At 40.1% G+C, this 17,590-nt stretch overlaps 1 protein-coding gene across 2 annotated transcripts in view; it reads right to left on the bottom strand.

Annotated features, from left to right (window-relative positions):
- Window positions 1-362: 362 nt before the first annotated feature.
- The window catches only part of Fam114a1 (family with sequence similarity 114 member A1), a 73,067-nt gene continuing 55,839 nt past the window's right edge, over window positions 363-17,590 (bottom strand). For both annotated transcript variants that reach the window (XM_013154358.3, XM_013154359.3), the window contains exons 9-14: window positions 14,183-14,274; window positions 12,100-12,261; window positions 10,899-11,038; window positions 8,477-8,549; window positions 3,812-3,865; window positions 363-1,847 (exon numbers count right to left, since the gene is read on the bottom strand). In XM_013154358.3, coding sequence (XP_013009812.1) covers window positions 1,746-1,847; window positions 3,812-3,865; window positions 8,477-8,549; window positions 10,899-11,038; window positions 12,100-12,261; window positions 14,183-14,274 — 623 coding nt within the window. In that variant the 3' untranslated portion in view covers window positions 363-1,745. The remainder of the gene's footprint in view (window positions 1,848-3,811; window positions 3,866-8,476; window positions 8,550-10,898; window positions 11,039-12,099; window positions 12,262-14,182; window positions 14,275-17,590) is intronic.

The following is a 17,590-nucleotide window of genomic DNA, read 5'->3' as shown; positions in this document are numbered from 1 at the left end:
TGGGAATTGAACTCAGGGCATCGTGCTGGCCAGGCAGGCAGTGTGCCGCTGAGCTACATCCCTGGCCCCTCCCTCTCTTCTTCTTTTAAAAATTTCTACTTGATTTTATCTTAAATATTTCCTGTGAACAAAGTGGGGTATAATTAGGTTTAAAATCTAAGTCTGGGAATCTATCTCCTCTGAAAATGTTTCTCTTTCACGTTTCTAGTCAGCGATGTTAAAAAAAAATCATGTGAGAAATAAATCAAATTCCTTTCCGCTGCTCTACACATAAAAATTCTAGGATGCAGGAAAAGGAAAGTAGCATTTTCATCAGTTAATCACCTCTAGATTTGGTAACAGAAACATTTCAGGCAATCAGAAAAGGAGAAAAGAAACATCTTTAATTGATTCCTCAGAGAATCTTATTTTTCCAAGTTGTAAAGAAATTGTTCTGATGTTTTCTACTTGGCTGTTTCAGAGATACACAAATGAAATACAGAGCGAAGACAAATGAAATGTTAATGAGAAGCAGGATGATGCTGAAACGTCCCTACATGGTCTGTAGGGAACAAAGGCAGTTGACTCTATCAGGGGAATAGAAGCAAACATGAACAAGGGATTTTCACCCCTTGCAAAACCACAAGCTTCATTTACCTTGGAGACAGCCACCAGGCAAGATTCCTTCTGACACTGCTGATAGGGATTGCAGGGGGGGCTGCGGGGCAGGAGCATCCCCCAGCATCATCTGTGATAAGTGTGGGGCTCACAGGTGTTCATTATGATGTCTCCCAGGTGCAAGGAGGGTCTTTAACACACCAGCCAGTCACCCACACATTAGTATTTTCTGTCTTTCCCAACAGTGAGCATGATCAGTGTAGTAGATTTGTTAAATGCAACCCAAAGATCCCTTCAATTTCCTATTTAATACTTTGAAGCTTTGAAATTATGCCATCATGTGCTTATGATCATAAGAAATCAATTTTAAACTAAATAGTCTTTAATTCTCCTTTTCATACACATTTTCACCCTGCATTTAAAGATGGGATTAAAAAAATTCAAGGTTAGGACAATAGAATAAATTGAAGGATAGAACATTTTAAAAAGCACCAATTTACCTTGTTCTCAATGTCTTAAGATTTAGAAAACTCACTGGTATTTCAAAGTATTTTAAGTATTATCTTGTAAACCCTCTTTTAGAGTATCTGTCTCACCTGGGGCGAGACTATGTTGCTTTACTGTGAGCACATAACAGGTGCTCAATAAATGCTTATTGTAAGAATGAATGACTATAAAGAGATACTTACATTTCTCTTATACCACAACAGATAGGATCTGTAAGTAGTGTTATTTTTGCCCATGACATTTAGGTAACAAAACAAAGTTCAGTACAAAAATTGATGTGACATTTACAGATAGAAATTTAAGATTAAAAAAAATCTAAGGTTTGCCTCTGAATCTCTAAATATAGCACGCTTGACTAGGGAAAACAGACATGACTATGTGGGAAAGAATTTTAAATGAAAGGAAACTTTCAATATAAACTGTATACATTTAAATTAACATACAGAAAACAATTATTTGCAAAACAATCATATACATTAAGAAAAATGGTAACACCCTTTAAACTTTCAATAATACTGGCTGTACAAAACTGCTTGTAGTGTTCTCAAATGGGCATCTTGGACCAGTTGCATCAAAACATCCTTTTTACCAGTGCACACAGACACACTGTGGCCTTTCTCCCTGCACAGTGTCATGTAAGGTCATGGCTGTGCTTTCAAACAACTGGTCTGGATATGTGACACCTGCAGGACAGGCAGCAGCAGCTGGAAGGCATCCTGGATGTATGTCGTGCTATTGCAGCCCTGTGAGAGGAAAAAATGTAGGTGTAAGGTTATTTCTGTCATTCCGTCTTGCAGATCTCCCAGAATATAGGGAACATCACTGAATTGGGACTTTATGCACTTTTGATAATGTTAGTGCTTATAGAAAATGTAAACACATTCTTGTAGATAGCATATGTCTAGCTCTTCATCATCTGTATTAACAGAATTCACTCAAAATGAGGCAAACCGTTTCTGTAGGCTGTTAAGGCACATCTATGTGTGTATATCCATGGCCCAATAAGTCCAGTCTTATCTGTCCCTTTCCCAGATCAGTCTTACTGCTCTGAAGCCATGTGAAAGCCCAGTATGAAGGGGGTCATGTTATAACCTACAGCTGTATAAACAGAATGGTCTACAGAAAGCTAAAGATACTGTAAATTAATCAAGACCGAATTCTTGAACACTGTCACCTTGGCCACGCATGTTTGGCTTGTAGATCTGATACTGTTATTTTTGCTGTGCAGTACAGTACTAAGCATTACTAAACAGAGAACCCATTTAAAGTCTGGGATGGGCCTGGGCAGGTGAAGCTCAGTGGTAGAGTGTTTTGCTGGGTTTGATCCCCAGTACAGCAAAACAAATAATAAAATAAATCAGCTGTATGTGATGTCACATGCCTGTAACCTCACTCCTTGGGAGGCTGAGGCAGGAGCCCGGTTTAAAGCCAGCCTGAGGAACTTAGCAAGACCATGTCTTTAAAATAAAAAATAAACAGGGCTGAGTGTAAATAGCTCAGTGTGAAGAACCTGGGTTCAATCCCAGGATTGAATCAATCCATTAATCAATTGATTACTATAATCAATCCATTAATCAATTAAGCTTAGGGTAGCTAATATGAAACTTTTTGCTAAGGGAATGAATATTTGCCCTCATTTGTGATGACTGATAAGATTAGTCTAATTAATCAGATTTAAAATTTTTTTAAAAATTCTGACTGCCAGAGTTTCTCCCGATATGTATCTGTCCCTCTGGACCTGTCCCTACAGCTCCTGTCCTTTCTGGTTGACTCCACTGCACTGTGCGACAGTGGATCAGCTTTTGGCATCATCACTGTTACATTTGTCCCTGGGTAGCTTTCCTAAATTGTTAGGTGTGATTCCCAAATATACTGGCATGCATATTTACATAACCATCTGAATGTTTTTATCATTTCCCAATTTTGCCATCGACAGCTACCTGAGAAAGCAAAAACTCCAGGATAAGCATTGCCCACAGTCTCAGCTTGTGAAAATCTTGTGGATTTGGCGGGTGCCCAATGGTTATAGATGTTTTGCCCATAGTGTAAGAATCTCCTCCAACAACCACTGGTAGAATACAGTGCCCATGAGAAGGGCATGATGAGGAGGTTCCCTAGGCTGCTTTTTTTCTCTGACACATCACTGTTGTGAGCAAAACCACACCAGTGTTGGGGCAGCTTCACGCTGGACCAACTGGTGCTACAGAGTCCTGATGCACAGGCCAGCCATGGAGTGAGTGGTCAGTAGCCCTTGACACTGAATGGGCAGATTCTGTCATTTTTGCCATTCCCAGAGCTTAGACACAGCAGAACAATAGGTTCTTGTGAAGGGAAGGAAATGTCCATTTTTATGAAAATCACATCAGGCAATAATCCCTTATTGTAGCCAATAAGCAGAGTGTTAAATCTAGTGTCAAACTTGGCGACAGAAATCTGCCTCGGCTGGAGGAAACAGTGACAGAAATAACGTGCAAGCTTAGCAGTTCTTTTTATAATCAGAAATTCTTGAAAATTAGGTATTGTTGCTTCATCAGAAGGTTTACAGCTGGTTGAGCTACACAAATGTACTCAAAAACACTGTTGCCGATAAGATTTAAAAGCATTGCAGTAACGTTTGCTGTCTGAGAGAAAGACAAAAAGAGAAAAAAAAATGTAGTGCTAACATTTGTTTTGAAGCAGAAATACTTTCTCTCCCAAGACCACTTACCTCTAACAATACACTATTGATCATGGGGTTAAGGACCTCAGCCTTCTTGTTGCTCTGTGGGATCAAAAGTATGAAATTGACAGATTAGGGGCTCATAATACAACACTTGCCACATAAAATGTAAGGCACTGGCTTTGTTCAGGCATCTCTCAGTGAGGAAGGGGAACCGCAGTGCTTTCTAAAGACTGCGCTTCCTATTTGGTCATTCCCCTGTGTGAGCGCATTTGATTTCATCAGAAATTCTAGCAGGCAGGCACATACTCCAATTTCCAGGTAAGAAAACACGGTGAAGAACTGTGTAAGTTCACAGTGCTTAGGAGCGTAAACTCAGATCTTTTCAACTATTTAAAGATGTAGGAGGTCTGGGAGTAGTGTGAGGTTAAGTTGAATTGTGCAAGTATTAAGACTTAAAAAATTTTGATAGCATGATAATTTTTGCCTTTTTAATGTTAAAAATATTGCAGTAAGATATCCATCTAACTTGGTTTGTTTTCTAATTTCTTTTTTGGGGGAGCTCCTCAAATTTTGCTTACCTTTATTTACCCTAGTCTCAGCTCTGGTTTAGTCTTTTTCTATTTTTTCCCTTTCTGATTTAAATGCAAGGATGAATACGTAATTACAGGGCATCTTCCAGAACACTACCAAAATTAAAGCATCCTTAAGTATAATCTGCAATCAGATTTTCACATCCAAGTTTGAAAAACATGAACATATGTAAAGTAAAATGTTCAAAGTACAAAATAAAGTAGGTGTTTAAAAGCTGGAAGCTAATATCATTATCCTCATTTATGCTGTTGGCCTTTTAATAAACAGTCACTCCTATCTAAAAATGTTCAATCTATAGGTGATAAATCATTAAAGAGACTGAAGAGAGGGCAGTCTTAATAGGTGGTTTCTCCCATTATACCTGGAAGAGTTTATGGCAAACCAAAGCACTTAAATCAAATACATCTTCTCAGAGCAGCCTACTTTCACTGATATCACTCTACTGAGAGTGAAGTAATATCTCACAGAGGAAACCATAATGGAGTTTGGGAAAAAAAGACTCCTTAAAAACCCAGTCGTTTTAGTAAGTAAGCAGAAAATCCATTATGGTATTTGCTTTCATGTTTATTTGATTATCAATAAACCTCTAAAATATAATCAAAATGAGGGCAATAAAAAGACATTGGCTTTCAGAATCAATGAGATGTGCAAGCAATTTAAATAGAGCCTGGAGAGCCATATACACTCATTAACTTCAAGTTATGAATAATGGCTGTTTGAAAGAACAGAAACGATGACTTGATACAAATGATTCATCAAACCACAAGATCAGGGCTTCTGTTATGATGAAATGGCGCTTCAGTAAACTCTGAGATTCAGCTTTTTTCTTTCTATAAAATAACGTGTCTATTCCTGACTTTGTGCATGCAAACATTTACACGCATGTGTGTTTATGAACAAATATAAGTTCAAGCACACACCCGTCTGCTAGAGCCTTATTAAACAAAATGTGGGCTGTGGATCAGAAACATTCTGATCATCTGAGAGCATACTGGCACTATAAGATTTCAGCCCTTATTCCAGATGTACTGAATTAGAATTTGCATTTTAAAAAGATTTCTAGGTGATTTGTGTGCATTCAGATTTGTGAAACATTGTGTGGAAATACAATATTTTAAAAGGAAGGGAAAACCATGTCATGAACATTGCCCACTAATGGAAATAAAATAATGTTTGACATAAAAATGATACCAGATATGTCACACACCCCTGCATCCCTAGGCAATTATGCAACCTAAAACAGTTGGTTATTTGTCTGATGCACCTGGTGGGCAGCCTGTAGGAGCTGAGAAATCAATTGAAAGGACTGAGTTTTCTCACCTAGTAAACTGTGGAAAAAGGACTGAGTTTTCTCTCCTAGTAAACTGAGTAGAAGGAAGAACAGAGCCTTGGGAACCTGGACTGTCAAGGCCATCCCATCGTGAGCAAGCTGCCACACCTCTCTGCAGACCTAGTATCTCCCCTAAGTCCACGGGCACTAGGTAACTTACACAGTGCAGGGCACCCGAATGCATTTTATCCAGCCTGTCGTAGCAGAGGCTCCCGCTCCCCACCATTCTGCTGGCACACAGTGAAGCTCCATTACTGAAGGCCGAAAGTCAGACAAACAGAAAAGCTGCCGGTTTACAAAGGAGGAGCAGCAAACCATGTTCCTTGACAGCAGAATGGCAGGTAGCTCATTTCTTATTAATCGAGTCACTGATAGAAGTGTGGGAGATAGATATCTTTCGGGGCAACATCAGGTCCACAATTATTTTCTGCTTTTTCTGAGAACTGCTCTTGGCCTGAGGAGGGATGGAACGTGCACTCCAGCAGCCAGGCAGGTCTGCATGATACGGGCCTGGCCCTTGTCATTCTTGAGGGACTGCAAGGTGGACCTCCGATCCATTTGCATGAACATTGTAAACTGTCTCACGTAGGACACAGGACTCTGGGGTTCCAAGATCCAGGGCCTGGGACTTACTGTGGTTGAGTCACATGGATAGCGACACTTTAGAGACCATGTGTAAGAGCTTTGGTGCTGGGTCCCCACCGCTACTCACAGTCTCCCCATTGTCTCTCAAAGCCCCCTATTCTGTCTAAACCATTTATAGGTTATTTCTCTTGCTTCCTTATGGATTGAATTGTGTTCCCAAAAAGGGTACATTGAAGACCTGACTTGCTATTACTCCCTAGTGCGAGGGCAGCTGTGAGTGTAATCAGTCAGGGTGCAGCCACAGTAATGAGACCCCGATCCAGTATGGCTGTGTCCTTCTAAGAGGAAAATCTGGACACAACGCGCACTGAGGGGAGACCACACAAAGACACTGGGAGAAACCATCAGGTGAAGATGGGACAAGATGGCTGTCTTGTGGCCACAAGTGAAGAACACCTTGGGCCTACGAAAGCCAGAGGAAGTCAAGGAAGATCCACCCGTGGATGCTTCAGAGAGAGAATGACCATGTCTGAAGCTTGCTTCAGATTCTAAACTGTGAAGAGTAAATTTCAGTCCTGAATGTCACTTCATGTGTGGTACTTTGTTACAGTTGTCCTAGAAAATTAGAAGCTTGCAACCAAAAAACCACGTAGCTAAAGCAGGAAGTAACTCTGCTGTTATGCCAAATGGTAATATTTTTTCTTTTGGTTTCAGTTGAATTGCAACAATAGAGCAAAGAAACTTATGAGGTTTATAAAATAGACTAAGCTCAAGAAGAAATAAGAATACTCAAAGTTAATTACTTTAATAGAGATGCTTGAAATATATATAGTTATGCTTCTTCTCTAGATGTCCCCTCAATGCCTTCTATGTTTGTAAGAGGTGAATATGGATTAAAGATGTGTAGTCACCAAATTAGTCCATTGATTGGTTTAGCACAGTTCTGGTTAGGGATAACGAGAAGCTCCATGTGGGTATGGTTGGCACCAAACAAAAGGCTTGTAGACTGAATGGAATGTAAGGGTGTGGGGCACCATTCCAGACAGACTCCTTCAGGCTTCAAAGCTCAGGGGGTACAGAAGGAACCCCATGGCCAGCTATGAGGACACAACCCCCTTATCTAGACCAAGGCACATACAGGATGACTGAGCAAGCAGTAGGCAACCACCCGTGTGCTTATTCAGTCAACACACAAGACTGTAAATACGTGACAACTACCTGTGTAAGGGCTAAACAGTAAAGACACGGGCTGCTGTCTTGCTGCTGCCTGCCTTTTGAACAAATGTCTGCCCTGTGTGCATTCTTTGCCCTGGGGATCTCACTGCCAAAGTCCCTCTTTAGGCCCCCAGCCACAACAAAGGGGAAAAGAAGGAAATCTCATCACTTACTGCTTTTTGTCTTCCCTGCCATTGGCTGATTCTCTTCTGCCATGCCACCCTGCTGTGGAGCCAGCCAACTGTGAACTGAACCTCTATAAACCATGAGCTACAATAAACCCTCTTTTAACTTTCGGTGTTGGGTATTTTGTCTTAGCAATGAGAAAAGTAGCTAAGATACATGGATACACAGTAATATATATTTATTGTAATATAAAATACATTCATTCATATGAATATGTTTATATGAATATGTTTATATTCAATATTAACATATGAACATATGAATATATTCATATGAATGTTTATATTCAATATTATATAATATATACTCATGTTAATGTACAGAGCCTTCATTCTGATACTTTTTTTAGTGAATAAAATAATGAGAGCTTGGTAGAGTGGTGCACAGCTACATCCTGCATTCTGGGAGGCTGAGGCAGGATTGAAAGTTTGAGCTTAGCCTGGATAATTTAGTGACTTAGTAAAACCCAGTCTCAGAAAAAGGCTTGGAGTATAGCTCAGTGCAAAGGTCCCAGTTCCTTCTCCAGTACCATTACAAAAAGGCTGATAACAGTGTGCAACCTCACCTCTCCCAGCATCTCAGGTATATGGGACTGCGTTACTGAGGCCAGAGCACAGGCACAGCAGAGCCCGGCACGGCCTGTCATAACAGCAGGTGCTCATGGCCTGATTTTAGCATCCATCATGGCACAGCTGCTGATTATGCAGTTATCCAGAAAGGAACTGCACCCCACTTTTCTCACAGCCCCTCACAGCCCCACTTCCCTTAGACAGATAAAAACATGGTCCAGATGGTAATCTTACCCCAACAGTAGTTAAAGAATTTGTAAACTTCTTTGATAAGGAAGTCACTTCATTGCACATTGCAGTAGTTAACCTGAAATAAGAAAAAAGAGGTGCAGGGTTTCCAATAAGGTAAAAGAGTTCAGTGGTCATAACCATGATAACAATGCAGCAGGACATCCAAAATGGCGGCATATGAGGCCGAGGTGGTTGGACATGGAAGGGCCATCAGACAGTCTTTCTCAACAATTTTTCATGATTCACAATCACAGTTTAATCAAATTCCGGTTTTCTCTCCATGCTTAATTAAAGAATAATCACCTAATTCATTTGCCATCTTTTTAGAATGAAAACTGTGTGTAAGAAAATGCCAAGCTTGAGTTCCAGCTCTACAGGGGTAAAAACTCTTGCCAAGTGGAATTTCTCCAGCTCATTGGTCATTTAAAATAATAATGAAACAATAATGAATATTCGTTCAGGCACTATGTTAAGTACTTGTACATCTAATCATATTTAATCCTTATAGGGACCTAATGATTACTATTGCCATTTTTCACAGATGAAGAAACCGACAGCTATAAGAGGTAACCTGCAAGGATACGCAACAGTAGACTGTAGAGATGGGATTTAAATTCAGGAGGCCTTCTGTATTTTATGTTTTCACTAGATGGCTCAAGATAAAGATCTTGAAGAATATGTTTTTAAATACCTATATCAAAATTCCAAATTTTGGTCATTATACTTCAGACAGTTTACTCCAAGAAAATAAAGTAAGAGAGATACAGATATTTAACCACAATAATGTTTATCCTAACATTATAGATCATGACCAAACAAAAAACTAATTACATACATAATTATGATGTGGCTTCTGTTATTTTCTTATAATCAGTGTATATGATGCTTATGAATAGTAATTAAAATGCTATTAGAAAAATTAAAACCCCAAGTTGAGAATCTTGTATGTCAAAAAATTTAATGTCAGTAGAAGTAAGATTTTTTTTCACAAATGGGGCCCAATATAAATGACCTATGTATTAAGTCTTATAAGCTATATCCATCTGCCCATCATTCAAAAGTTTTCTGCAGAAAGCATCAAGAGTAAGGCTTGGAGATTTCCTAGGCCCATTCTGTCTGTTTCTGGGCAGAGGTGGACAGTGCTCATTGTACAGACAAATCAGGGGCTTGGTGCAGCTTGGTGAGGTCAGGACAGTTAAGGATGGTAATCAGAAAGATGCCAAGAGCAAGGTCCTACTAACACACACTCAAGGACTTCTGCACATCAGCCCTCCTTCAAATCAATACTGCAAAGATAAAATAGACGCTAGATGGCCTTAGTATTTTAAACTTATCCTGTTTTGTCCTTTCCTTGTACCCCTATAGGCTGACGTATTGCATAATCTTTCTAGCAGTATTATAGAGTGGATTATGTGGATTTCTATATGTTTAGATATGATAACCTAGACTAGATGACAAATCTTTACCAGTGATAAAAAATGCCATCAGCACAAAGACACTAATCCTGAATTTTTGGAAGACAGTTCAGCTAAATCTCTCTAACTTATTCTATTAAATGCAGGAAATACTAAGCAAAGATTACTACGTGGGCATCACCATTTATCTCCCTAGGCTTCCATTGAATTTCCTGTGTCTCAGCAATGAAAAGTTATTTGGGCCTGTGCTGATTTTTTTATACCATAATATAATCATATACATAAAAGGTGTATGGTTCATGATTCATTGTTCAGTTCCATACCAACTACTTTCCTGTGTGAATCTATATATCTATATTTTATCTAGATCTTCTATCTATCTATCTATCTATCTATCTATCTATCTATCTATTATTTATCTATCTATCTATTTCACTACATAACCTAGTAATAACAACTATGCTTTACTGAAGAACACACACCACCACAACACATATGCACACACACATGCAATCTACAGGGACCTGACTTACATTGGCCACCACTATCACCTGAGTGCTGAGCGTGCAGAGTGGGGACAGGTTCCTGGGAATGGAGGAGGCATCTGCTTCCTTTTGAGCAGTTGAGGAGTTACGGGTGCATGCTTTTTCTCTATTCATGTGATATGCTCAAAATGTAATTACTCTCAAAGGTCTGTACTTCTAGACTTTGATCTATTAAACACTTGCATAGCTTGAATGAGTTAGTGTGTCTTACCTCCAGTCTTCGTCAATAATTCCTAGAATGTGTAGTTAGTTCTTTTTGCTAACACAAAATAACTCCTAGAATGTCTAGGTAATTCTTTTTGCTAACACAAAAGGGAGTCCTTGTTTCTTAAGATGACCATAACAATGGAGTTAGCTGACACGAAGCCATTGTCTTCAGCTGTCCAGGGTGTGTGTAATGTGTGTGTTTTGAATGGCATATAGTGTAAATGTAAAATGTAAGAAATAATTAAAACTGGAATTTACTTTATCAGAACTTTTGCTTGATCCTGGGCTGGTTTCTCCTCTTCTTGTCCGTGAAGAATTAATTCTGCAACTTTATGAAGCTGCTCGATACAACGTGCAGTGACTTCCGCCAGACTTTCAATGGACAGTATGTACACTTCCTGTACACACGCAAGAAAAAACAGATTTTTTTACAAAGCCCTGTGATGTTAAACCATGATATAATAATCACAATAAATACTGTAATAATGTATATATTTTTATTATTGTCTTTTTAAGACAAGGTCTTGCCATGTAGCCCAGGCTGGCCTCAATCCCATAATCCTCTCCTCCCTCCTGAGTGCAGGGATTGCTGATGAGTGCCATTGTGCCATCTTTAATTATGTTATTTTTAGTGTTGTAGACAAAGCCCAGGGCCGTGCAGGGCAGCTACACTGCCAGTCCCTAAGTAATATAATCCTAAATATGAAATACAAATAGAACGTAAAAAAGTTTATGTGAAGATTATGGTTATGTCTAGGACTTCTCTAAGTGGAATGCTGCCATAAAATGTAAGCTGTAATATAAAAAAGGTCCGTTCTGCCAGGTCCCCGGGGATGCAGTGAGCCTGTTTAGAGTTGTGTCCTTCACAGTCACAGCCAACCTGGACACACAACAGGCAGCAGCTAGAACACTGTAGAAGCGAGAGTGAATGAACAGACCTCAACACACACTTTTCCTTAGAGAGATTTAACTTAAAACGTTACTTTCTTTAAAACTAAAATTCGACATAAGGTACCATTATTGCAAACCACTTTCCAAACACAGGCTATAAGTATGCACATATACATTTAATGATCTACAGAATAAAAGGTACAGCAATGAAAAAGCTTTTCAAAAAAGCTTCAATTACCTCATTAGTTATGGTGCATAAAGACATTTTATAGTAACAAATTTGCATATAAGATAGAGACTTCCTCTAAAGATAAATCAATTACATTCTTAAAAAATCCTTTCCCCTTTAAATCATAACTGTAAAGCTATAGAAAAAAACTATAAAATCTATGTTAAGCCAGCAATTGTCTTGGCACAGAGAAATTTTAAGGTTGATTCCATTCCTACTCGTTTTTTAAAGAGCAGAGAGTACAAATTAAAAAAGGCCTTTCTTTGGTTGAAATTAGGCTGCTAATAAAATTACCATAATATTACTGCCCTTTTGGTGGAGAATCTTGAGTGAACTTACCTCTATGGTCTTAGTTCTCTTTTCCTCCTTTTTGTCCTTCTGAAGTTCTTCAGTCTTCCTTTCCTTTTCCTCCTTCTTAGTTTCCTCCTCTGACTCTGTGGCCACATCTACTGACACCAAGGTCTGATCCTCTTCTACCCAATCATGGGCCTTTTTCATGGCCTGCAGTGGTCCCCAAACAAAGGCCACGTTTATTGTGGGAACATGAAAACTAGGCCCTTCCAAGCCGAGGCTAGACTCATGTTGCTCTAAACCTCCAGGGCAAATTTCTGTGTGTTTAATAAGTGATGGGGCCATCATTCCACTTCATTAAAGGACAACCTTGTTGGTAAAAATATAAAATAGAAGAAGGGGACGGAATAGAAAATACAGAGGGAAATTTGCAGGGCTCAAGGCCTTAAAAGAAGAATTTAAAAATGATATTCAGGTAAGAATAAAAATGATAGTCTCATTGAAAATCTATAGTACATTTTTCACTTTTCATGACCAACTATAAAAGAATAGCAACATTTTTTTTCTGTGTAGGTGAGAAATTTAGGGAGAGCCATGGCTAAAGCAAATTTCCACATCTGATATGTCTCATGGAGCTCTGAATGTTTCATGAACCTGATAATGTATCACGCTGCGACGATGAAACATAGCCGTGCTCCTGAGATTCACGCAGGCCTTCTGGCACTGGGGGCACAGACAGGAGCAGCGGGAGAGACCTGGCCCTGCTCTGTGGCTAGTTTAATTTCACACGGTGCAGGTCAAGCAGCCTGTGGCCCTAAAAGTCGTGGCTAAATTAAAGGTGCAGAACTCATCTTCTCTATCTGCTGTTTCCTGAATTTAGCAAGGGCAGATTTCCCAGATTTTATCACCCTCTTTTAAACTACTTAAGAATAAGTCATTTCTCAGCTAAAAACGACTTCCTTTTGTAAAGTGTGTAAGTCAAAGTTGAGTATGTTAGAGTGCTGGGTGGCAAGTTAACACCAAGTAGATTTGAGGAGAGAAAATCTAAGAAAAGCATGCTTGGCATATCCTCTTTTTGGGATAAAGGTCGACACAGACAGTGTAAACAAACCACGGCAAACCTGCAGCCATCACATGCCCCTCTCTGAATGGTGGCAGATGCTGCAGGGAGACAGATGAGGCAGTTTCCTTCTATGTTCATGTCGCTGACCTGCCAGCATCAGTGACCCCTATCTGAGATAAAGCAATTACTCATCTCTACCTCACCACCTCAGGCTCCCCTTTCCTTGCCCACCTTGATAAGTGATGCCTACGGAAACCACTGCTTGCTAAGAAAAAAGCACTGCTTGCTAAAAAAAAAAAATACCAGGGGAGCCGGGCCTGTAATCCCAGCACTTGGGAGGCTGAGGAAGGAGGATCGTTGCGAGTTTGAGACTAGCCTGGGCTAAAAAGTGAGCTCAACGCCAGCCTGAACTGCATAGAGAGACTCTGTCTCAAAAAGGGAAAAAAAAAACCCCCAAAAACCAGGGGTGGGGGTGGCACCCATCATACAGTTTTGAGTAAGCAATGGTCTCTGTTTTAGCTCCCACAGCAAGACTTTGTACCAACTTGCAAAGCATAGCACCGTATCATTAGAGGAACCCGGACTGCTAATGCTGGATGTTCTTGGACATGATGTAACATAGCTTCAAGGTGGGCGGAGATCTGAGAGGTTTTCTTGGCATATGCCTCTCCCTGCGTAATTCTGACGTGTGTCCTTGAATTTAAAAATGGGAGAACAGAATTTGAAAAAGCCCCTTGGTGATTCTGTACCCCTCAGTTTTCTATCCTGATGATAAGCACTGTTGTACCGCAAAGGGCAAGTGACTTGTTCAAGGTCATAAGACAATTACTAGTAAAGCCGCAACTACAGTATCAGTCTCATGACACAGTCTGGCATATTCTCTACCTTTCTATTTTTATTACATTCCCTCCTCAAATCTTAATTACTGACCTCAAGCTCCTCTTCCTTCACCGTGGCATAGGGAGCTGGTGGTTTTGCATCTCACATGGCTCTCTGGAGTTTTATGAGTGACAGACTCTCCCACCCCACTTTTTGTAAAACCAGAAATGGAGATTCAGATGTTCTGACCTTATTGAGTTTGTCAGGAGTGGCTGCGACATGTAATTCAAACAGAAGCTCTGTAAGCATGCGAGCAAACTCTTCTCCCTTTTCTTCTAAGCCTAGAAACAGAACACGACACAAGAACCACGATTTAGTCCTCATGCTGCAGAGCGTGGAGCTCCCTGATGGTCAGCCTGCAGGAGGGGTAGGCTCAGGTGGGCTGTGGCAGTCTGCCTTCTGGCCCTCAGTGAAGCCGCCAATGAGGATGGACATCCCCCACTGGCCACCGACAGAGAGGCAGCCAGTTGCTGCATTGGGGGGCCTCAGGGCCTTCCCTCGGCATCCCCAGGCCAGCCTAGACACAGCCAGAGGCCAGGAGGGACTCAGATTATCCTGTTCACAGCTATAGGTGGGCAGCATCTTTTTGTTTAAAGAATGCTGAATGAACAATGAATGACCTCTGTCAGCTCTGAGGCCTAGGACAGCACTGTATTTATGACAGTGCATTGTTGTACTGTGCATTGCAACCCTAGTAATTCCCAGGTTGCATTCTAGGCCCTCAGAGCTACAGCACTGAGCAAGCAGATCTGGCCTCCTCGGGATGTATGCTATCTGATGCAACACCACCGTCACGGGAGAGACTTCCCCAGTATCCTAGGGTACCTGTCTGGTTCTTTTTTTTTAAACCAGTACAGGGAATTGAACCTAAGACCTTTGCCCTGAGTTACATACTCAGTCCTAAAAAATGTGTTTGTTTATTTATATCCCCAGCTCCTTTTTATTTTCCTATTTTCTTATTATTTTCCATTTTCTCATGGTCTCACTGAGTTGCTAAAACTGCCCAGACTGAACTTGAACTTGATTCTCCTGCCTCAGCCTCCCAGAGTACTGGCATTACAGGTGTGTGTCACCACACAAGGCTCTAAACTGCTTCTTAATGATCTATCTTCTGTTCAGACTGGAAGCTGTCTATGGGCAGAAAACAGTATTTGACTCAGTCCTAAATCCAGTGCTTAGACTGTAGTAATAAGTGCTAAAATGATCACTTACCAAATCAATAATTTATTAATAAATGACATTATATATATCATAAAATTAACACAAATTAATATTCCTAGTGAGCAACAGTAATCTTGTTGCTCTCATTTCCATCCATAAGATATAAACAACATTTTAAATCTCTGGTAGGTGTTAAACAATTGGTTCCATAATAGGTTTCCTACTTTGTGTGGAGGTTAGGGGGCTTGAAGACTAAGAGCATCATTAAATCTGGCTCAATTACGAGTCTCTCTGAGAAGCAAATACTATGGTTTATGCCAGTGAGTGAAGGCAGGACCTTCAGGGGGACTAAGGCATGTGAGAAATATTGTCAAATAGCTATTTCCAGTTTTAGAGACAAAATGGTTAATCGGCAGCTCATAAAGATAGCTGGGGTAGCTTGTGGGTCTCTGTTCAAAACCTTTGGCATAGATCAGTTTATTACTACCTACCATTCATATATTCTCAGGAGGGAGACAGGTTAATAAACAAAACAGATGAGAAAAACATGTCACAACAGTGGCCAAAAGGAGGGTGTCAGGAGTGGCGCTCTCGGGAGGTGGTCAGGTCACGGACACCAAGCCCTCATGAATGAGATCAGACATTTTGGAGAAGAGACCCGGAGTGCTGCCTGGGCCCTTGCTTCATACGAGGTCACAGCCAGAGGGCGCTGTCAGCTGACACCACACCTGCAGCACTTCCGGTCTTGGACTTCTCAGCCTCCTGAACTAGGAAGTGAGTTCCTGCAGTGTGTAAGCTACACAGTCTATGGCGTTATGTTATAGTAGCTGAAGCAGATTAATAGGAGGGAAGCCGAGAAGGTGACGTCATTGACATTATGATCTGTTTGTACCTACCTCCAGTTTTCTTTGTGATGTTTTTCCTAAAATACGTGCTAATACTTGGTATGCATTTTATAGAATCAATGCATATTTAAAAGCTGGAGCTACCCAAAGTACTTGTGGCCTAATTTAATGTTGATTTCTCCCAAATATGTTTAATCTCCCTATGTTTATATTCATAGCACATAATTAACATTACATAAAGTGTTCACATTTACAAAATGCTTCCACCTTTCTTGAAATGTTTGGTCACATTAGGCCACAAGTACTTTGGGTAGCTCCAGCTTTTAAATATGCATTGATTCTATAAAGTGAATACCAAGTATTACCAAGTATTTTTAGGAAAAAAAATCACAAAGAAAACTGGAGGTAGGTACCAACAGATAATAATATTGTGACAAAAATTGTCTATTATTCCAATTCTCAGTCTGTACACATGGCCACAAAGATCTTCTCAAGGCAATAAAAATAGCAAATAATCTTTTGAAGTCTCCTCACAGCCATGATAAACCAAATCAGAGACCCATAGCAGTGTGATAAAATTATACACTGCCGAAAAGACAACATACAAATCACTTGCTAACATCATTCAATGCATAGGGACCTGATATTAAATTGATCTAAAAATGACACCATTCTTACATTTTCTGAGGCTACCAAATAAATTATTAGTCATTAGAGAATTTCAGGAATATAAATGCTTGCAAGAAAAAAAATGCACTGGTTTGTGTCAGAGTTGGGCCCCTGGATTTTCTGCTCACTGCTGGCCCCAGTAAGATTTCTCTCAGCAACTGCCGGGCAATCCCTAACCTTCTGGAGCTGTGACACTCCATCACAATTGGGTGGCTTTAATGGCAACACCTCTGTTCTTTGCTCCGAGTGCTTTATTAAGTGTTTCAGTGACATTTATTTATTAAATTAAGTTAATTAAAATTAATAGTGTTTTGATAATCTGGAGGTGGCCTTTGGGAAAATGGCTATAGTATGGGAGATAATAGAGTTTTGTCACTTAAGGAGAGATAAATCTACCATTTCTTAAACAGGCTGTTTAGCACTTCAATTTCTGTGCATGTTTATTTGTGTATACATGAGTGCACGCACACACACACACACACACACACACACACACACACACACACACACACACATACTGTATTAAAAAAATATCTCAATTTACTGAAGCTTTGCCCTAAGATGAGAATACATTGTCTGTAATAGCATTTTCTATTTAATTGTATAGAATCAGGTTTCTCTTCCAAGAACAGCATCAATTGGGAATGTAACACTGCTTTAACTCGCGCTGGCAAAGATCTCTTCAGTGTTGGGGTGCATCTGGGATCCTTTATATACTTTCCGAATGACACCTAGGAGGACCAAGTTCTACCTCTGGCATCCTGAGCCTTGGGGAGGAATTCCTGATTGCTTCTGGCAGTGGTTAGTCTGCCCAGAAAGGGCCTATTATATATTTTTTTGGTTTTATTTTTCCAGAATGGGAGCTGCATGACCTTTGAGAGCAATGGCTTAGTTTCTTCATTAGAGAAACAAAGACAAGGCT

This window comes from Cavia porcellus, unplaced genomic scaffold (assembly GCF_034190915.1).
Source record: "Cavia porcellus strain 051 isolate PalLab524CR breed Dunkin Hartley unplaced genomic scaffold, mCavPor4.1 scaffold_30, whole genome shotgun sequence".
In the NCBI taxonomy this organism is placed as follows: domain Eukaryota; kingdom Metazoa; phylum Chordata; class Mammalia; order Rodentia; family Caviidae; genus Cavia; species Cavia porcellus.
Note: the sequence above shows the minus strand (reverse complement) of the source record. Positions and strands in the feature narration are given on the sequence as shown.